Below are 22,741 nucleotides of genomic sequence, written 5' to 3' on the forward strand. Positions count from 1 at the left end.
CTAGGTTTGAACCATGAATATTCTTTGTACAGCCCTGTAAGTTCTATGTCAGGCAGTCGGTAGTGCTCAAGCGAGACAAATGTCAAGTCCTAGAGACAACAATTCTATATCAACTTTACCAAAAGTACATAAAAGTTCTAGCATGGGCCTCATGAAGCAGGGCAGGTTTTGCTGCAGCGCCTTGGTCAGGCCTGGTCCCAGTTGGCATCCGCCTTTTTTTCAGCCATCGTATGTTGTAACATTAGTTTTGAAAAACAATAAATTGTCGTAATAATTGATATAAAAAACATAGGGATGGAGATTAAAAAAACGAATACAAATATGCAAGAAAGCATCAACAGCATGTAGACACAGCAAACGAATGTATAAATGTCATAAGATCATAGTAAAAGATAAGTGCCACAAAGACCAAGAAAACAATATTCAGGTGCCTGCATAATCCTCAAACATACCAAAAGTGCAAAAAGAAACTAGGAATGGGGATTGTATTTTAGTAGAACTAGTGAGCAGCTGAATCATCAACCACTACTTTCTCATCATTTTCAGCAGGAATGTTGTTGCCTTGGGTTGCTTTATCTCTGTTGCTTTCATCATCACTTTCGCTGTCTGCATCATCCTCGATATCTTTAGCCTCCAACGCTTCTTCCTCCTTCTGCAGTGATTCAATCACATTCATCAACTCCCTGTTCACCTGCATAACAGAATACATGTTTCTCATTGTCTGGGGAAATAACCCGGTATTCTACAGCAGCAGTTCTGAAAGCACGTCATCAATCAATGTAATAGCATTTATTGCCTGTGGATTCTGAAGGAAGTCAGATAAATCATTTGTGCAAGATGGACATTTCATAATATTCTTCTGTGCTCTTAATGTCCTCCTCCCCTCGCATGTCCTCTGTTTTACAAAGGATTGCCCAGCAAATGCACCCTCTAAGCATGCCTTGCAGAAATTATGAGCACAAGGTGTAGTGAGCGGTAGAACCATGACTTTCCGACAGAGGAGACACATGAATTCTGCAGACATATTTACATATAAGACTTGTGAATGCAGATGTTACCATGTGGAAATCACAACAAAAGAGGCCTTCCTCTAATTTCAAGGGGACCGGCAACTGCAAGATTGCTAAATTGAGTAGCATACCTTTCAAAAGCCTTTCTTTTACAGACCCATTTCGGCTTGGACGTTTTCTTTTCTTTGAACTCTTACCATCACCATCATCACCTGGGGTTCTTCGACTTTCTGGTGGAGGTTTTTTCCACATCCATTGGCCATTTTCCTCCTATATTACATAAAAGTACATAGCTGGATTGTTTTTCTTTAGAAACGAAGAGAAAGCACGCGAAAATAATTGAAGTTTCTGCAGTTAAATTCATTCCAGTCACCATGCAAAACACAATTCATACATGCACATAAAATCTAAAAGAAATTTGTTGAAACTAACAAAGAAGTCGTCCAATATCTCACATCATAATCCCAGGCAGGACTCCCTTTCCTTTCAGTAATATCAGTAGCATCCTTCAACTCTGGGACATGAGGTAGTGGCCTCAGACGGTCACCTTGATTGTCACTGCATCAAAATCCATAATAAAAACTAAAGACACAAGCCAAGAAAGTAGTTAAATTTGGTGAGACAGAAACAACAGACCTTGTCCATGGTGCAGGTTCATTATCACAACGAACAAATAGATATCGACAAACCTTAAATCCCTGTGACAAAAATCGACAAGAAAGAGTTAAGATAACATTAAGAAACATATTATGGCAAGCATATATTCTTAGCAAATTTCCCACTTGAATTCCAGCTTTGCGCCAGCATTTTTCAATCCTGTAAATCCCATCATAACGCACACCTTCTTGCGGTGCATAAGAAGAGCGTTTCTCCTTATGAGACCTGATTGTCAGGGGAAACAAAGCAGAGTTGAAATAGGGAATTGAGAGCATAAAACAGAAAGAGGCTATTTTGCCAAAAACTAACCAGGGAACATTAACTCTGCATTTGACTGCAGGATTGATACTCACTTAAACTCCAAAAAATCTCACACAATCAAACAAAATGCACAGGGAAAACAAATATATAATATTTACCTTACTACTCGAACAGGATATCCCTGACGACAACTGACTCGCAAGGCTTCATTTTGTTTCGCAAACTTTTGGTCAAATGACTGATTTTTGGCTGTCCTTTTATTCCCACTGAGGTCACGCCCACCACTGATTACCAAATAAGACACCAAAAAGAAGAAAATAAGATGCTAATATGAGAAATGACAACAAAAATAATCAACCAACAACCTAAACTTTGGCTCCTCTCCAAGGAAGCTAACAAATTAGTTCATGAAATGAAATGTAGTTCAAATTAATGAGGGGCATGATTAAGTTTCCACGTAAAAATTTATTATGAACAAAAACTGGTAGATATAAGAAATCTTAGTGATAACTCAAAAAATTAGTTTGCAAAATATGGAATAGTGTAAAGGCTTCAAATAGCCTTAACTTTTACATTGAATTCGTGGAGGAAACAAAATCTATCAAAAGAACAGAGTTACGCAAACATGAAAGCATAACATGTCAAAATCCTCAATGACCAAAAAATATATAAAATAACAAACACAATTGACTTCGGGGGGAAATGTACTGTTAAACAATATAGTGCCAAATCAAATCTACCGATGAAGGAAAACAATAAATGACATGGAATATGGATAACAAGAAGTCAATCACAGAACCTGGTAAGAATGACCAGCCCAAGTGCTCACAAAAATTAGTTCCTGCACAAAGGCTTACTTAACAATTTAACAATGTAGATGAAGATCAGTTCAAATTCAAACACAGGCATAGCAGCTTCATCATCTTTTTTATGTTCAGAAAATTTTAAAAAAATCAGTCTTGATCAAGTCCACTTTGATATCATGCAAAGAAAACCTAAACTTAAACAAAAACACTATTTAAATTTTAAATACATAGAATTAGAATTGAATATACCTTCCTGTGTAGAGGAACCAATCACCACAGTCCTCATCATCTTCATAACCCCCAGACAATGCAACAGACTGAGCCCCATGATCTGACTGGCCTGAAATACCTGCAACATGTGGAAAATGAGCCCCCCATTGCCTGCATTCCATCCTGTCTTCCCAAGTCTCTCCGACCATAACACCCAAATTTCTTCCCGGATCATTCTCTGCTGTAATTGGACCAAAATGATCCAGAGGAATTGTGACAAAAATCTTCCCACTGCAGGCATTAGCCTTTCCAGATTTTTGTGCTCGCTCGGTGGTAAATGCTTTGTCAGGACGATCTTGGTTGTGAATAAAATGGTGGACCTTCATCGTGCCAACAGAAAAACCAGACTGGGAAAGTTTAGCCATTCGAATGGCCATAACCATTGCAGAGTTTATTCGAGGTTCCATTGCCATCTTGGGCGGAATTGACTTGCGACAGATAGCACAAGTTTTCTTCTGCTGCTGCCCTACCCATTTTTGGAAGCATTTCAAGCAGAAGTTATGGCCGCATGGAGTCTGAAACAATAGTAAATGTAAATTAACAACCACTGCCATATAGTAAGAGCTAAATTTCAATCAATGCACTTAGGTTAGAATTCGTTGAGTTTATCATAAAATATTCACACAATCATGAATGAGCAACACGTGTAACACACAAGGGTAAAAAAAGAAAATAACAGCATTATAGTGTTGGCTAACAGAATAAGAATGCCCCGATACATCAACCATGCACCGTTACAGGTGTTCCGTACTTTTTTTAGGCTAAAATCCAGAAAGAAACTATATATTTTAAAAAAAATTGAAGGCATGCAATTGCAGTAACTAACCAAATTACCTATATAGGCATATAAGTATAAAAAGGTAAATTGACAGTGTATAAAATTACGAAGACATCTTAATATATAAATTCAAGCAACTTTTTGAGGTAACATCAGCTAATAAACAATTGATACACATTTATATATTATATACCAATATCTCGCATGACGTCAATCCATGAATATATGGAAAAACATTATGTATTGTAATATTATGCAATGCTTTAAAAAATATATTTGTATAGCTAATACCAATGAGTGATGAAAAAGGCTAAAAAGCAACATTTTCTTGTGAGAATCATGTGGAGGCAAGTGATTTCTATGGTTGTTTTTTACGGTACTCTTTTCTATTCCTTAACTGATTTGGTTTGTCCTCATATGAAAATTTCATTTCTCATGTTTCCTTTTATTTCATCAAGTGTTACAAAGCCACGATACTGTTTCGGTCCATGTCAACCATAACGGTCATCCCGCGATTTTCCCCCTCAGATACACTCCATTACATTTCTCAAACCTTCACAAACATATTTTTTTCCTACTGTGTTTCTTTTGTATTCGTTAATAGATTCAGTTTGTTTTCATATAAAATAATTTTCTTACCTATTATGTTTCCTTTTTATTTCATCATTTTTACCAAGTTCTGTGTTCTGCCGCGATACTGTTCGGGGCCATGTCAACTATAACAGACATCCCCGCCACTTTTCCCCCTCGGATACACTCCACTAGACCACTACATTCTCAAATCTCACAAATATAAAAGTTAGACAGAAGCATTTGTTGCCATTATATCTGATTTAATGGCATTCTATTACAATAATATCAAGTCAAAATACACTTCCGAATCAGATGGCAGTCGAGCATCTTGATTCATTGAACATAAACCAAACTATATAATTTAGCATTTGAATATTTTGGTGCATTGTGATTAAATAGCTAAAATAAATTAAAACAATGTGCATTGATTTTAAATTCCCCCACAAGACATTGATTTCATTTGGCAGTTCACATAAACACTTGGAAGACATAAAGACACTAAATCTCATGTATCCCAGAAAGCAGATAAACCCCAAATCTTTAAAATGATACAAGAAGGCATTTTGCTTGGCACCAAATATCTTCAGGGTTATACATGAGTGGCACAGATTTACAAGAGGAAACAAATACCCATATCAGAAAACGGCGGAATGTCGAATAGTATAAAAACAAACCCTCAAAATTCCAAGGATAAACAGGTGCATTTAAATTTAAAGAAAAGCAGAAATAGGCGTCGATAAGAGTAAACATACGGAGACGGGCCTCTCGAGAAGCTGCATGCAAATGGAGCAATTGAACTTATCCCCCAAAATCTCCAAAACACCCCCGCTCTCGGTCGTCCTCTGCTTCTGCTCATCGGCGCCTCCGCCGCCGCCCAACAGTTGTTGGCGCAGCTTTGCCTTCTGATGGTCGGTCAGCGAAGCATCAGTCTCGATGGCCCGAACCTTTTCCACAAGCCCTCCAGCGTCAGCAGCGGATTTGGCAGCGGGCTGAGAGATGCCGGAGCAATCGGGGCAGTCCCACTGAGCGACATCGGCCAGAGCTTTTGGCGGGGCGCTGAGACAGGTGGCGTGCCAGGGGGTGACGCACGTCTTGCAAGTGATGGTTTCGCTTTCCAGGGACTTCTGCTTGCAGACCATGCACATTCCATCGGCATCGCAGGGGAGGTCGCTGGGATCCGCCATTGGATTGCAGCAAATGGAAAGAAATCAACACAAATGCAGTGTGGTTTTGGATTAATTATAAATTATGACAATAATTAGTATGAAGTAAAGAGAAGTGGAGTAGTTGGGACTAATTTATAAATATAGAGAGAGGGGCTGGCTCAAAAAGACACGACGCCATAGAAAAAAAAGTTCAAATTTTTGAAATCGTTTGCGAAAGAAAAGCGCTTGAAAATTTTCATTTTAATTTTTGGGCAGCTTCCCTCTTCATCATTTTCCTATCTATTTTTTGTTTTTTTGTAGTAAATAAATTTGTAAATCTACTCAAATGCCTTAAATGCTATATACACAATATATCATCAATTTGTCAACCATGTCAGTAAATGCAGCACACATAATCTACAAAAAAAAATCTTGTGATCCGATATTAATCTGTTTTTTTATTAAATCATAATACGTTTTTGTAAGATGGAATGAAAAATTCATTCGAGAAAGATTTGGTTCATCAAAAAAACAAATCGCATTAAATGGTTCAGTTCGGTGAAAATCGAAACTTTTTCGATTCAGTTTACGAATTTATATTTTCAAAATTTTTAGTTATTTATATTCATTATCAATGAAAATATTAACAAAAATAATTTTATTTAAATACTAAAAAAAGTATTTAAATAAATTTTAAAATAATGATTTTCGGTTTGGTTGGGCTCCCCGACCTACAAAAATGAACCAATAACCGAAAATCTAAAAAACATTACCGAATTAATGGTTAAGTTTTCGATTCAAGAGGTTGAATGAACTGTCAACACTTCTAAATAAGATATATATCTCATATAATTGATATATAAGATGGTTTCATATGAAATTTTGTGATTGAGTTAGTATTATGCTACAATTACTTGATTAATAGTAGATTTCATTTATATTAAGATTTCACATTTAATTCGACGACTATTGAATAATTATTATTTATGTTTCTTAAGACACATTTAAATGTCTTTTCGTCGTCGAAATTGCTAAACAACAAAATAAGGTTGTATTTAGATTTGAGATATTTTGTTTAAAGATAGAGTAATAAATATTTAGTGTGTCGATTATGCTGTTTAATGGTAATATCCAAATTTGTATTCTTTTTTCAACATTAACATCTTTTGTCATGTTTCTTTTTATTAATTTGATTTTAATATATTTTTTTAGTAAATTTAATTCAATATCTCCACAACTTTCTCTCACCATCTCAGATTTTTCTCAAACTCGTCTTAATTCAACTTGTTCCCCCTTTGTATTAAAGTGATTTTTATCGATCTCTTTTCGATTTTATTTTTGTTTTTCTTTCCTCATATTACAAGCATAACAAGTGTGGTGACTAACAAAAGATGAATAGAAAGAACGTTTACGTGTAAATTTTACTCCAAACTTATTACGATTTAACAATAAATATATATTTTTAAGTAAAAATATAAATAATCATGCACACGCGATGTATGTATATATCGGTAGCTATTATATATAAATCAAGGGAGGAATTTGAAGAGAGTATTTTAAATATGGTTGATTAATGATAATTTGAAGAAAAAATAAAATTAGAATTTCCTAAATTAAAAAAGAATCAAATTAAGTAAAATATATAATAGTAGATTTAAATCACACGACCAAGTCCAGCCAAAAATAAAATTATTCGCGGTTCTTCCGAATCGAACACAAGTCCAAATCCAAATCCAAAACACCAAGGAGTAAGCCCTTCAAGCAGTTGGGCTAAGGCGGTTTCGGCTTCTTTGTTGCTAAAGTATATTTATATATATAATTAAATTTGTTGAATTTCCTTATATTTCTCTTGCTCACCACATTTTCCATTTAATAATTTTGCATCCAAGTCGATCGAAATTTATCTGAGTTAACACAGAAGAGAAGAGAATCTCCATCGACCTAAGATGTTGAGAGTAGCGGGGCGGAGGCTGTCATCTCTTTCATGGCTGTCTGGTCGGAATTCTTCGGCCGCCTACTCGGCCCTAAACCCTCTCGCCGCCATCCATCCATCTTCCGATGATCGCGCAGCATTCATTTCCTCGCCTCCGCACACCAATTCAATTCTGGATCAAATCAGAGGTTCGGTGCTGTCCGTCATAATTTCGTTTTGTTTTTTCCTCGTTTTAGTGGACAATTAGGTGGTATTTGTTTTGATAAAGTTGAAGTATTGGGTTAGTATTGCCTTTTTTTACGAATGGCAGATGGGATTGCATGTGGTGTTTGATTGTTTCTTCCGGTGTAATGAGCTGTCTTTGCAAGATCTGAAATTACCTGTCAAATTGAGATTTTTGTTGTGTGATAATATAATTATTTTGTTTCCAACCTTCTGGATTTCTTGGTGGAATATTGACTTTTTGGTGCTTATTTAATAATTGATTGTCCGGGGTGTTGTTTGATGTGGGAGTCTGCTGGTAGATTATGAAATTTTTTGCCTTTGCTTTCATTTGGATGAAAAAAATAAATCCGTTGAATGAGCTTTTTCTCTGCGGATTTGGGGTTTTATTCTTAGCTTGTTTCTCCCAATCGTGAGGTTGGTATGAATATATGTTCTTCTGACCTACTGCGTTAATGATATTATATACCACACAACATTGGATGTACGAGTGTGAGTAATTATTTATGAGGAAATTTTTTTATAGCAATTATTTTGAAGGACAATAATTCTTCCAAAGGTGCCATAACATGAGCTTACCCTCTTTTGTGGTGTAAGCTACCTGAAAATTTTCTAGCCTTTCCTTGAGATATTCTTGAAGTTTTACATGCAGATGCAAATCTGTTTAACAGGATGCGTGCTGTTTTAAAAATATTCTATGTCAAGTAGTTAAGCTTTGTCTTTTTACTGATGAAAAGGACTGAGTGGGAAATTATGGCTTGAATTTGAAATGTATGCGCGTATGTTGGAGACATTTCCATCGGCGAGGGTTTTTTTGGGTGCTTGATGCTGTTTGTTCTTGATTGTTTTGCAGCCTGAATTTTATTTTCAGGCTAAAGTAGAAAATAGTGTAGGATTGAGCATCTGTGTGTGGATGAGCTTTCTTACAGTTTCTACTGCTACATCAGATTGAAAGTCAACCAGTCCATAATCCTGCTTTTTCACTCGGTTGCTTCATGCTAGCTGTACTTATTTGCTCCAGGCATTTCATTTGGCTGTGTTCTTGCAACATCTTGTCGTAGTCAGATCCTGTAATTTGATCGGTGTGGTGTTCTTTTCTCTTCTTTTCACGTTCCACTTCTCAGAAGTCATTCCCTTTATTAATATGTTACAAATGTTTGATTTGAAGATAATCAGGCGTTTGATTATTTGTCTAGCCCCATCGTGTTGTGAAATATAACTCTGTTCCAATCTAAATATTGTTAATTTTTAATGATTGTGAACATGGCAATGTATTACATCTGTACAGCTGTCTGCTACTAATCATTCTTGTTAGCTCCTATTTTGAACTCAATTTTTTAAACTTTTTCAGTGATATTATTCAATTCTACAAATTAGGTACCTCGCAAATTTTAATGATATATTTTGAACCTTGATGAAATTTTTCCAGGATTTTCATCTGGTGCCCTTGCGCCTGGACAGGAGATTGGTATGACTCCAGATCTCCCAGCTACAGTGGCTGCAATAAAGAATCCCAGTTCAAAGATTGTGTACGATGAGCACAATCATGAGCGGTATCCACCTGGCGATCCCAGCAAACGTGCATTTGCATACTTTGTTTTGACTGGTGGCAGGTTTGTGTATGCATCATTGGCCCGTCTCCTAGTCCTCAAATTTGTTTTGAGCATGTCTGCAACTAAAGATGTCCTCGCTCTTGCTTCGCTTGAGGTGGATCTATCAAACATTGAACCCGGGGCTACTGTTACCGTGAAGTGGCGTGGGAAGCCAGTTTTCATTAGGCGTCGAACTGAAGATGACATCAATTTGGCTAACAGTGTTGATGTTGCATCTCTTCGCGATCCGCAAGAGGATTCTGTGAGGGTCAAGAACCCAGAATGGCTTGTGGTGGTTGGGGTGTGTACCCATCTGGGGTGCATTCCCTTGCCGAATGCTGGTGACTTTGGTGGTTGGTTTTGCCCTTGCCATGGATCCCACTATGACATCTCAGGCAGGATTCGCAAAGGACCCGCACCATTCAACCTAGAGGTTCCCACTTATAGCTTCTTGGAAGAAAACAAGCTATTGGTTGGCTGAAAATTTACTTTTTATAGATATTCGTAATATAGCAATCAAATCTGGGACCAATTTTTGTTTGTGATCATCTGTGATGTGATTTGACTTAAATTTGTATTGACTGGACAGTGTGTCCCTAATAATGCTGGCTACTGGTCATTGTTTTCCCTTTAAAGAGCTTGTTTCACTCATCGAGTTCTCCATGACGTTATCATTATTATTATTTAGGTGAAATAGTTTTCATTTTTGTTTTGCTCGAAGAACGGAATAAGAAGACATTTTGTGCATCATTATATTTTTTCAAGGCAGGTTTGTTTATGTCGTCAGCTGTAAATTTCAAGTCGTAGAATTTGAACGAATACATAGGAGCTAATACCCTAGATAAACAAATTGGTCAGTATCCTACTTTCGTCATCGAATATCAACCTTATTTATTTATTATTTTTTACATGCCAAAATTAAGAATCCTACAATTCAATGAAGCACCACCTCGTGTGCCTACACCGGCCAGATAAATAAATAACACTTTCAGGCAAGCAACACAACAACAATTCAAAAGGTTTGGAAAATAGACAATTAGAATTTAGAGTCTGATGAAATCAAATATGCAGCAGAAAATCCAACACACTACACAAACTAAAAATCTCATCGCTTGAAGCTACTGAAACTTTCAGCCAATTATTCAAGGGAAAGCTCCCTGCGCCTGTACCGCACCATAACTTTTCCTTTCACGCCCACTACCATGGCATTCCAGTCTGTCTCTGGAAAAGGTGAAACAAGCTCCAGTTCAAAATTTCTGAGCAAATGGCTCCATATTGCTTTGATTTGCAGATATGCAAATGGCTCCCCTAGACAACCGTGCCTCCCACCACCAAAAGATATGTAGGAGAAAGCTCCAGCTGCCTTATCCTCCTCTCTCCCTGGCCCGAACCTATCAGGATCATAAGTGTCTGGATCTTTGAAGATGTGTGGGAGTCTGTTTGCAAAGGCAGGTGATGTGGCTACAATGTGGCCTTTGGGAATGTCGTATTCGATACCTTCTCTGGTCTTCACACTAAAGTCATTATGTGAACTACGTAGAAGCATTATAAGTGGAGGGTGGAGTCTCAGGGCTTCCTTTATGCAACGGTATAGGACTTCCATCTCAGACAAAATGTCATAATCAACCTTATTCCCATGCTTCTCAACTAATTTCTGCTGCTCATCCACCACAGCTGACATGTATTTTGGGTTGCAGAGGAGGTACGCCCCTGACCATGTGGAAGTAATGGAGCTTGTGTGCTGACCAGCGAAAAGAGCAGCAATTAGCAGGCCAGTAACCTCTGACTCAGTCGTAGAGCGCCCATTTTTATACTTAGAATCTATGAAGCATTGTAACAAATCATTTTGTGCCTTGCCTGTTTGTCTTCGAGAATTTATGATGTTAGCGAAAATCTCAGCAAGCTTCTTACGAGCTTGGTCACGACGGTGATGGGCTGGAATTGGCAGGTAGGGAAATATCACACTGATAGGAAGCATTCCATTGTCAAGATCGTGAAAGAGAGCAGAAACATCTTCAAAAAGCTGATTACGAACCTCTTCACCCAACAGACATCTACTCGCTGTCAATATGATTAGGTGTTCCAACTCATACTTCAGATCCACTTCACCACTCTCTCCCCATTTCGAGAAATATTCCTGCTCAATTGTAGAAAGTGAAGAACGGCCTAGCTTTTCCACAATATGAAATGAACAATTACATGATTAAACCAACCACACAAACACGTATATATACACGTTCCTTCTTTTCTTTCGATTTGATGATAGATATTTCGTAGGTTGAAAGCACAATTTGGTTTTTTTGTTTAATGAATATTTTACTTCGTTGTACACGACAATGGTTTGCTAAGATGTGTTCAATTATTCCTTACCATTCTGCCATTACCTATCTCCTCTCAATCAAGAATATAGTGCATATATCAAAGGAACGATGGGGATCCAACACTCTTATCTTTCCATGAGGTACATCTGGCAAGTATGCCAGGTAAAATCAGTTGAATAAGAAAAGGAAAGGGTCCGTCCAGAATCACTAACATCCTAGGATTGCATAATACCTAAAAGGAGAACTTCAAAAAACTGGTAAGACCTTCTGTACGGTCTGAAGGCTGCGAGGTACTAATTTGCGCGTGACCTTGAAATGGCCCCTCACTACTCGGCCCCCTGCTATGATATGTCTTTGGTTTTACATAATGCCCCAAGATTATGGGAGAGATTCAGTTCTAACTGGCAATGTTTGGAGTTTTGATCATACTTTTGCTCAGACAAGTTTTTCCCAAGTTAAAGATCACAACATTTGAACCATTTAAAGACTTGTTAAACAAATAATATGAATCACGAAGAAATGAGAATACCTCTGCCTCCACGACCATCTGATCGACATAACTTTTCAGCTTATTAACCCTAAGAGCCTCAGTGAAAAACCTGAACTGCTCCTGCCTAACGGTGTAGTCCACATCAAACACGACCCCAGGCCCAAATGTAGGCACATTGAATTGGTACACCTCTTGCTGACTGAGTTCGGATTCTGGGGCCTTGAAGAAATGGGCAGAAACCTCAGGCCCGATCAGGAAAGTCATGTTCTTGTTAAGGAGTTTCAGAGTGAACACACTCCCAGTCTTAGGGTACTCCTCACGCAGCATCACGATCGGTCCTCTCAAGAACCGCACCAGGCCACCCAGCACCGGCCATGACTTCACCGTAGGCGGCAGCCTTTTTTTGGATCTTGGAATTATCAATGCATATGCAAATTTTGCCACCACAAGAGTTGCCAGCAGAAGGAGCCCCACGCTCATGATTTGCTTGTAGGCAGGGGGTGATTCCTCCACATCCATGGATACCGTCATTGCTCCGCCAAAAAATTCTGGAAATTGCAGGAAAAATAAACAAATAAATCCAAAGATGCTACTTCAATTTCGACCACCCAAATATACAAAATAAATATTAAATGAAACAGATAATGGCGTATAAAAAAATCAAAGCTAGGGAATCACACTGGCAGATACACACAAACACACCATAAATCGCGGAATTAGGGTATTAGGAAGATTTACCTGATAATGCTTCGATGGACTGGGTATGCTTTTGGAGTTGGATCTTTGTAGTGTGAACTCACATTTAAAGACAAACCCTTGTTAGTATTATTTTCATTATATTATTTTAATTTAATTAACACGTAATAGGAATCCCCCCAGCGCTCCATCTCCATCAATGAGGTGTCCCGCTGTCCTTTACACTCATCGTTTTGTGCATAAACTATGGGCATCTCAATGTTAAACAAATGTGAGCCCACTTGTGCCAATTATTTTATGATCTATTGTATTGTTATCATATATTATCATTATGTATGTCAATTTTTATAAAAATATAAATGATCTAATAATATTAAAATATGAGTCCGGAGAGATGTCTATCTATATACTGATGTTGTCTCATATATCTCAGATATCAGTCTTACTTTTTTCCTACTGTCGGCCTTGTCCCTGGCAAGAATAGTATTACCCTTTAAGATCTGGCTTCACTCTTTTACGGTCTATCTATGTGAGGACCCGGACGCTGATCTTTCTCATTAATCATCTTTGGGATTTAATTATCAGTTCTGATAAAACAGGGTCTAAAAATTTTTCTTTTAAAATAAAGTGCGGAAGGTAATGGCATCTACATAATATACATATCTGTATAAAACTACATTTCAGTATAAAGAACCATATTGTACAACAGTCTTTTAACTAATCTAAGGTTCAACTACTAAAGTTCTAGTAATAAAACCTACTCTACAGTAAGTCCGGAATCACCACGCTAAACTCGTCTTCTCTCGTCATCTTCTCGACCCCGATCATGCCCCACCTGTTGTCATGCACACATACAAAACAAGACAACAGCCGGATAACTCCGGTGAGAATAAATCTCAGTATAAAACATGGTAAGCATGTATAGAAACAATCTAAATCATAAAACATGCTATCATGATCATATTCAAAAGTAATAGATTTCATAATCTATGAAATCAAATCAAAATAAGCATGCAACTCAATTCAGATAAACATGACATTTAAATCAAATCATATAAACATGATGTCATAACTGAAAGCAATAAACATGGGTTTCATAGTCTATGAAACCATATCTATAACACATGCAGTTCTAGTCAAATCATGTCTAGACTCGACTCAACTATAACTCTAGGGATCCCGTTGTGAATAAGACGATTTATCACCTACTCTCCAATCGGGGTGACGGTACGTCTTATTCCTAGACTTCGGTCTGATCTATATCCACATCTACAATAGGAGAATGATCTTGTAGTAGCCCGAATTCCAAATTGGGTAATTAACGGATTAATGGTGATTAAGAAGGTTTAATGTGTAATTTTGACCGTGGTCATGATCGGACGGACCGAAGATGGTTCGGTAGCACCGAAGAGTTCGGACGATCCGAAGTGGGTTCGGTGGATCCGATCATGAGGTGTCAAGAGTTGATCGACACGTCAGTTTACATGCAAGTTCGGATGATCCGAAGTGTAGGTTCGGTGGATCCGATCATGAGGTGTCAAGAGCCGATGGACACGTAGGAGTTCGGACGTTCCGAAGTGGGTTCGGTGGATCCGAACATAGCCTATAAATAGTGCTCGGATTTCCTCATTTTGCATTGCAAATTCTTGAGTTGTGTCTCATATTTGAGAGGTTTGGAAGGTTTCTAGGGTTAGTTGTCGGTCGAGCGATAGCCAAGAGCTGCCAGGATTGGTAGCGTAGCGACGCCTGAGTTACGAGGCAATCGACATCAAAGGGCTGTCGACGGACGAAGGTAAACCCTAAACCTTTGGTAGTACTGGTTTTGCTAGTCGAGCATGGTAGTATTGTTCATTGAGTATGCTTTTGATGCGTAGGCTTGTTCTAGACCTGATTAGCGGTGTTGCGTAAGGCTAGGCTTGCTGTGATAGAGGTACGAAAGTACTATCCGAGATATCCTGGTCGAGTATACATCCTTATATGTGTTGCATGATTATGTGGTGCATTGATATATGTCATATGATGCATGCTATTATGTCACGTTTTATGATGCATGTTGCATTTCATGTTGAGCCGTATCTCCTTCGAGATAGTCTTTACTGTTGAGCGGTATCTCTTTCGAGATAAGCTATATCTTGTGGGGCCGCTCAGCCCTGTCTTGTCTTGTGGACGCATGGACACCGAGAGTACACAGTGGCCGACGGGTCCGGAGGGCTTCGGTGATCCGGGACATTTTAGGTCCACGTCTGTTCTTGTAGTGGATGCAGTGACCCAGAGGAGTACCGCGCGGCACTATCCACTTGGCGCCTCTAGACTGAGCATTTTGAGATCCTTTGTTACTCCTGTTTCTTGACTACCCTGGTATCATATCATAGCATGTGCATTTCATATAGGCTTGTATACTCATGCTTTTGTACTGGGCGTTCTTATCGCTCACGTCCTCGGTTTTGTTTATCTTGGACACCCCATTCCCACGGGGCAGGCCTCAGGTTGGATGGCTCAGGAAGAGCAGGAGGAGGACAGTGAGTAGCTGGTTGGTTTAGTTTTCAGTACTATTCTATTCGATATGGTTGTACCGAATATATTTTGAGTTGTTCTGATTTTCGATTGGGTTGTATAACTATTGTCGTTGGCCATATTTCCGCTGTTATCTCTGATTATTATTAATTAAGTTAATTGCATGCTTAGTTCTTGATTAGTAGGTGATTCTGGAACGGGTCACTACAGATCTTCTCCTACGCTGTGATACCACCGAACGTCTAGAAGTCTGACTGATCTGTCAAGACTTTCCTATCTTATATGCAATGAATATCGATCTATAAACAAAGCATACTCATTTCAAAGAATGTGAATATAACATCTATAAACACATCATAATCATATCATAAAATAAATAACAATAATTATAGTATGTGATTTTATTGGGAAACTCAAATAGGATCTTATTTGAGTTGTGTCTTCCCGAATATCACATGAGATATACCTTTGTCGTCCCGGTCTGACGAAGACGATGATCTGTATTCAACTCTGTCCATATCCAATCTGAAATGACAATATCGAATACGCTGTATCAGTGAATAACTCAATACACAATATGTTCTGATCAATACTCAAATCAGTATACAATCTGATCAATGTCTGAACAAGATATAATCTGAGTCATATCTATAATATCACAATCTAATCGAAATCATATCTGAATCTGATCAATCTAACTCAACTGATGTTTCGACGGCATAACAATACAATCTGAATAACCCCGTCAATCTGAACATCACAATATAATACCAGAACTCATAATCTATGGCAATACAATTCATAATCTGAATACTAACACAATTCTGATATAGAATCTCAGTCAATATCTTTCAAAAAATCATAACAATTGCATAACCAGTCTATTCTTAAATCTGACTTCAATTATACAATATATACGGTAACAGAAACACCATATCTGAATCACTTGCAATTCTAGCAACATCATATTTCCAAAACATCTCAAAACGTAACAAAACTTACGTCCTTGTGTAGCTCTTAGCACGAGGAGCATGATACTGCTTCCGGATTCGAATTCTGATAGACGGATATTCCACAATCGCAAATCAAAAAGGCGTAAGGATTTTCTCTTCAACAACTCGACTCCTTTTTCTGAATTGTGAGGAATAACGTGTAATGCTCCTATATATATACTGCATGCAAATCGTAAAACGTGGCCTCATTTTTCAAGCAACACGTATGACCGCGGGTGCGGTCGTGTCATGCACCGCGGGTGCGCTCATGCTTCAACATTATCTTTCATTTTCTGAAATTCACCACCGCGGGTGCGGTACATCTTAGACCGCGGGTGCGGTACCACCACCGCGGGTGCGGTCTTGTTCTTACCGCGGGTGCGGTGTCGCCTCGAATAAAATTTGCCAACTTTCTGTCCATGCACCGCGGGTGCGGTGATGCTTCGGCCTCACCTTCAAAATTCCATTATTGCGTGACCGCGGGTGCACTCCTATTCTAAGCGCGGGTGCGGTCTTGCAAACCCTATTTCCTCATGTCTTTTCTTCCCTCATTGCATGTCATACATTCTCATATCTTCCGAGTCTCACGTTAATAACTATTAATAATCTTGGTTATCGATTCTGTAATTCTTGAGCCTTACAATCTAGCCAATCAAATCAAGTGACACAACATCAACAAATTGACATAAGATCACTTATACAAGTACTACTCACAATCATACACACTTAACCCAACTTTTAGTTTCTTTTAAAAAACTAAGAATGAAACGTTATCTTTATTATTTTGTTTAATAAATTTATTCCGTAATTTTTATATCAAAATAATAATGAAAATTTATAGATAAAATATTTTTCAACTTTTTTATTTTAAATATGTTGACCAAAATCATATAATTACTTCTATATTTAATTATTTAATAATCTAAAATAGTCCCATAAAAATTTTAATATTTATGTGTGTGTTCAATATTTTTTATTTATCAATTTCTTTATATTATATTACAATTTTCTGAAAAATAATAATAACAATGAAACATTCCTTTATTTATTTGTTTAATCAATTTATTACATTTTTTTAAAGCAAAATTTGGTTTTAAAGAATATGTACACAATAAAGTTATGTTGAAAATATTAAATTTTAAAAAATATATCTATATAATGAAATATATCTCCATTATCTAAAAAATATAGACATATCATTTAATTTGCATTCTTATTTCATTTTGAAGTTGGTTTTATTCATATCCAATTTCATTTCAATGTGTCGTTCATTACTTAATTATTTAATTAACTCTTGCCCTAAACAATCGATCGATAAAAGCATTAAGGTTGATAATGAAATGATAGATTAAGATCAATCAAACTAAAACAATAATCGGGTATTGTTATGTTGTAATTATGTTAACATTCCCAAGACAACTACGTGATTTCACATTGTTATGCCATTACTATGAAATATTGGGTTGTAATTCAAGAAATTAAGTACTTGTAATTCAGGATTTGAGTACAGAAAGGATATTAGTTTTTATGTTAAGAGTATTAATTTTTATTGTGAATATCAATAAGATTGACACGTCGCACAGATAAATATTCGTGAGACCGTTTCATAAAACTTACTCATGATCTTATACCTATAAATCATATATTACATACTAACCATGTTCTACGCAATAGGGACCACCTCATTCTCGAGTCAATGTATGTCATACCATAATAGGTTATCATACTTAAAAAATTAAGCACTTTTAGTCCAAAATCGAGTACCAAACAATTGTATTAGAGTGCTAATATGCAAATTTTGAATATTTTAAATTAAGTATAGGATAACATCTATTCGAGAATTTGTTTATTTATTTATTTATTTTTATGTGGACGATGAACTTTCTTTGTGTCCCTTTCTTGGCATTAGACAAGAAAGTACATAAACAATGAAATTGGAACAATGTAGAATAGGGGTGTCTAAATCCGATATGATCTATCAATCCGACACGGTTCAATCCGAAAAAAATAAGGTTTGGGTTCAGGATTTGGGTCAAATCGGGTTGGTCCTGATAGCTGACCCGAAAAAATGATCGGTGGGTTGACCCGAAAAATTTAATTTTTTTAAAAATATATATAATTAATAAATATTACCTACATTTTTTATATATTTTATGTCTGAAAAAATATTTATTGTATATTTATATCATAAATTTTCATAATTTAATATTTATTTTGAACATTTTTTATTTTTTAAATAATTGTTTATTTGATTTAGTAATTATAATTTATTTTTCTACGATTAGTCTAAATCATATACATGAGGGAGCTTTTGTTATTGAGTGAATCTCATGTGAGACCGTCTCACAGATTTTAATCTGTGAGACGGGTCAACCCTACCCATATTAACAAAAGAAAGTAATACTCTTAACATAAAAAATAATATTTTTTCATGGACAGCCCAAATAAGAGATATGTCTCACGAATACGACCCGTGAGACCGTCTCACACAAGTTTTTGCCATTGTTATTATGTGTTTAAATTAAAATATTTTTTTTGAATTTTATTTAATTTTCTTTTAAAAATTCAAATCGAGTTATACGGGTTGATGCGTTGATCGGGTTGATTCGGGTTCAGGTTCAGGTTAAAAGTTTTCAGGTTGGCTTGGGTTCGGGTTGATTTCGTGTTGGGCAATTTTTGAATAGTATTATTGCTCAACCCGACTCAATCCACCCGAATTGACACCCTTAATGTAGAATGCCTTTTTGCGCCAGTTGATATTATTATGACATAATTATACAATATCATCCAGTAATTGAGTAATTGATTATATGTTTGACTAGTAACGAAATATCACATGTTAGAAATTGGGTACGATTAAACCTTAACTATTTATTATCATGCTGAATTTTAAGTATTATATAATTGAAATTAAGTACTATGTATTTTTCAGACAAAGATCAATGAAATTAGAGCAATGCAACATCAATACTATAAAGTCACTCATTTCAATCCAATCCCGACACATTATAGAAGCTAAAGTCCAATAACTATCAAATGATCGACTCTCGTGTGGACATCAATGATCCTAGAACAAAATATCATCAGATATCCAATAAAAATGATTCACTAAATACAAACAAATGTATTTCTATGCACATATACATCATTTACTAGTATGCCTTAATTATATAATAATATATAGTTACTGAATATTTAATTAGGTGTCCAATAGCATAGCATCATATGTAAGAAATTCAACATGAGTAAACCTTAATCAAGTATTATTACATTGTATTTCAGTATCATGTAACTAAAATTGAGAATTATATATAAGTATGAGATTATTCCGACATGATAATTGGTTAATTCAATATTGTCTGACATTGTTGATAAAATTTCACATGAAGATCAGTGAAACTGTAATAATCATAGTTAAAAAAAAATTTATCGAACGCGGTATGTCGATACGTGATAGATATTACTAATTATAAAAAAATATGTTCGGGAAATATTGAGTATAAGATGTCGATCACACTCGAGATCGTTAACTATTGGAATATATCTATTTAAGAAAATTAATGAAGAGATGTTTATTGTTTATATATATTTTTTTTAAAAATAAAATATTCAAATTAATTGTTTTTATTAAAAAAAACTAATTTTGATGAAAATAAAATTGAACAAAGAAACTTTAAAAATATTAAATGTTTCCACATTATTGAATAAAAAATAATGTAATATCAATGTAGTCTTTACTCTTATTCTATATATATAAAATTTAATGATTTCTTCAGAAATATTGTCTTGATAAAATTTAAATTTTTTGACTTGAAAATCGTGAAATTAATTTATTAAACCACTAACTATTTTTAAAATTTTAAATTATTTTTTTGAATAATAATGAAAAAAGTGTTTTCATATAATAGTAAGTTGATACATTTAATTAAATTATTAAAATCTCTATTGAATATTTTATAGTATTAAATAAAATAAATAATGTAAAGATAATTCAACATATGCATTCTTTCAATTATTGGAAAAAAAAATGCTTCGACCTTATCATTAAATGTATAAAAAAAATTAGTTTTATAGTGGAGATCAAACTTGTTATGTGATAAATAAGAGTATTTAAATAATTTTAGACTGAGAAAGAGCTAGAACAGAGAAAACTTATTGGTCTGTGACTGAATCATGACTTTATTCATGTAGGAACTGAATCAAAAGTTTTGATTTCGTATAAGGATTTTAGTGTAAGTTAAGAATCAAGCGATCGAAGATATAGCGTCATCATTCGCTCAACTTTTTTTTAATAGTGATTCAGATAAGAGTAAGTCTCATGTGAGACCGTCTCACGGATCATAATCTGTGAGACGGGTCAACCCTACACATACTCACGAATATAAAAAGTAATACTCTTAGCATAAAAATCAATATTTTTTCATGGATAACCTAAATAAAAGATTCGTCTCATAAATACGACCCGTGAGACCATCTCACACAAATTTTTGTCTTCAGATAATTATATCGTATTATTTGATAAGACGTTAAATAATTATCTTTCACAGTTTTTATTGAATATTGTATTACATCGATCTACTATACACATATATTATTTTATCATCATTATATTTAATTTATCCTCTCCATCTCACAAATCAAAGAGTGCTTATGCATATACTTTTTAATCTATAAGTTTTAAATTATTAATTGTGAACAACAATAAGATTTATTATCCAATATTTATAAAATTAAAAAATATAGATGATGACATAAAAAAAAACATTTGATAATCTAGACTATATAAATTATATCTTACTAAACAAGAGGGTTCTAGGTAGTGTTTCCAAAAGCTTAAAAAATAATTATGGATTTTTTTCTCACATAATCAATTTTATTAAAGCGTCAAAGAAAAAGCGACGCATCGACGTATCGCTTCCCATGCTGCTTGGAAATTTCGGAGATAGCTTTTAGGCGTTGATAATTTTTTTTACTTCGTTTTGTTTTGTTCGATCTTTCTACGTCTTTTTTCCTTAATTTCAAATCATTAAGCCCAAAAAATTCGACATATAATTATAAAAAAATAGGATTACATTGTTTCGACTTTCACTTAAATGAATCGTCACGTATTTTTACGGATGGATTAAGATATTTCTTTTTAAAATATATGTTGTTACAACATTAGATTAATAGTGTGACAAATATTCAGGTTGGTGTGAATGAATATTAAGTTATGTTCCCCTACTTATTACTTCAATATTGTAAATAAGTCAAAAGACAAGTGGTGAACATCGAACAATTTTGGCATTGAAGTTAAATGGAACTATGGGAGGATGCAAATAACATACAAATTTCTATTTTATTTTTAAAGGAAAAAAGAAAGAAAAAGACTGATTTTGCGTGATGTATTAAATACCTAAGATTCAATTAAAATCCAAAATCTCAACTGTAAATAATGAATGCATATTTATTGAGCAAACAAAAATAGAGAAATGGATCGTAAGCAATGGTACCAACTAATTAGGCGGTCAAATCATTTATTTATTTATTTATTTATTTATTTATGGATATATATAAAATAATTAGTAAACAGTGAGTGTCACACCTACCCTCTCCTCCTCCATTTAATGCTTTTTCCTGTCTATTATTGATTAATTTCAATTCTTTCCTTTCCACAGTTCACATGTTAGTTGGGACTCTCTTTATTGAACCTGCCATAACTATCTACTATTCATTTGTTTGCTTCTGCTCGGTTTATTCAAGATTTAGTAAAAAAAACATTAAGGAATCAAGAATTCATTACATATGTGGATTATATTTTTAGCTTAAGAGATTAAGATAATTTTTATGTTTTAGTGATGGCTCATATTATTTTGATCCACATAACTCAATCTAATGTTGTGTTTAGATGGAAAGAACCGTGTGAGTAATTCAAATCAAAATATTTGAAATGTAGATTTGTTTTGAAATTGCGAAAAAATAGTAGGTTTTTGTGAGACGATCTCACATATCTTTATTCGTGAGACATATCAATCATGTCCATATTTACAATGATAATTAATATTTTTGTAAAAAAAAATTTTTGCAGGACCGAGCTCTTGCCGCTTTACCAAAAGCTATAGCTGGTGGTAATAATGCAACTCAAATCTTTTAAACCGCACAGCAGCTCAAGCACCACGGTTCGATTGTTCTACCAAACATGGACAATTATTGCACCCAACAATCTCCCTCCCAATAATTGCACTCATTGGAATCAATGAGAATCAAACTCGTGACATTGGCTCTGATACCAATTGTAGGACCGAGCGCTTGCCGCTTTACCAAAAGCTATAACTGTTGGTAATTGTGCAACTCAAACCTTTCAAACCCCACAACAGCTTAAGCACCACGGTTCGATTGCTTTACCAAGCAGAAACAATTATTGCACCAAACAATTTTTTTACTAATGGCTCAAATTGGAGATATGTCTCATTAAATTGACTCGTGAGACGGTCTCACGTAT

At 35.3% G+C, this 22,741-nt stretch overlaps 3 protein-coding genes across 3 annotated transcripts; 1 reads left to right on the forward strand and 2 right to left on the reverse strand.

Moving 5' to 3' along the window:
- Nucleotides 1–315: 315 nt before the first annotated feature.
- Nucleotides 316–5,651, reverse strand: LOC140816978 (E3 ubiquitin-protein ligase ORTHRUS 2-like). Its single transcript, XM_073176498.1, has 9 exons — nucleotides 5,108–5,651; nucleotides 2,984–3,519; nucleotides 2,087–2,212; nucleotides 1,793–1,892; nucleotides 1,647–1,708; nucleotides 1,466–1,568; nucleotides 1,142–1,280; nucleotides 797–1,014; nucleotides 316–691 (listed from the first exon to the last, which is right to left on the reverse strand). Exons 1-9 carry the CDS (start codon nucleotides 5,537–5,539, stop codon nucleotides 500–502), a joined length of 1,908 nt encoding a protein of 635 aa, XP_073032599.1. The 5' UTR covers nucleotides 5,540–5,651; the 3' UTR covers nucleotides 316–499.
- Nucleotides 5,652–7,364: 1,713 nt separating this feature from the next.
- Nucleotides 7,365–9,898, forward strand: LOC140816661 (cytochrome b-c1 complex subunit Rieske-4, mitochondrial-like). Its single transcript, XM_073176053.1, has 2 exons — nucleotides 7,365–7,621; nucleotides 9,085–9,898. Exons 1-2 carry the CDS (start codon nucleotides 7,447–7,449, stop codon nucleotides 9,726–9,728), a joined length of 819 nt encoding a protein of 272 aa, XP_073032154.1. The 5' UTR covers nucleotides 7,365–7,446; the 3' UTR covers nucleotides 9,729–9,898.
- Nucleotides 9,899–10,249: 351 nt separating this feature from the next.
- On the reverse strand, nucleotides 10,250–12,940 carry LOC140816354 (obtusifoliol 14-alpha demethylase). The gene is made up of 3 exons (XM_073175569.1): nucleotides 12,797–12,940; nucleotides 12,098–12,606; nucleotides 10,250–11,384 (listed from the first exon to the last, which is right to left on the reverse strand). Exons 2-3 carry the CDS (start codon nucleotides 12,587–12,589, stop codon nucleotides 10,386–10,388), a joined length of 1,491 nt encoding a protein of 496 aa, XP_073031670.1. The 5' UTR covers nucleotides 12,590–12,606; nucleotides 12,797–12,940; the 3' UTR covers nucleotides 10,250–10,385.
- Nucleotides 12,941–22,741: the final 9,801 nt, after the last annotated feature.

This window comes from Primulina eburnea, chromosome 16, assembly GCF_022965805.1.
Source record: "Primulina eburnea isolate SZY01 chromosome 16, ASM2296580v1, whole genome shotgun sequence".
NCBI classification, from domain to species: domain Eukaryota; kingdom Viridiplantae; phylum Streptophyta; class Magnoliopsida; order Lamiales; family Gesneriaceae; genus Primulina; species Primulina eburnea.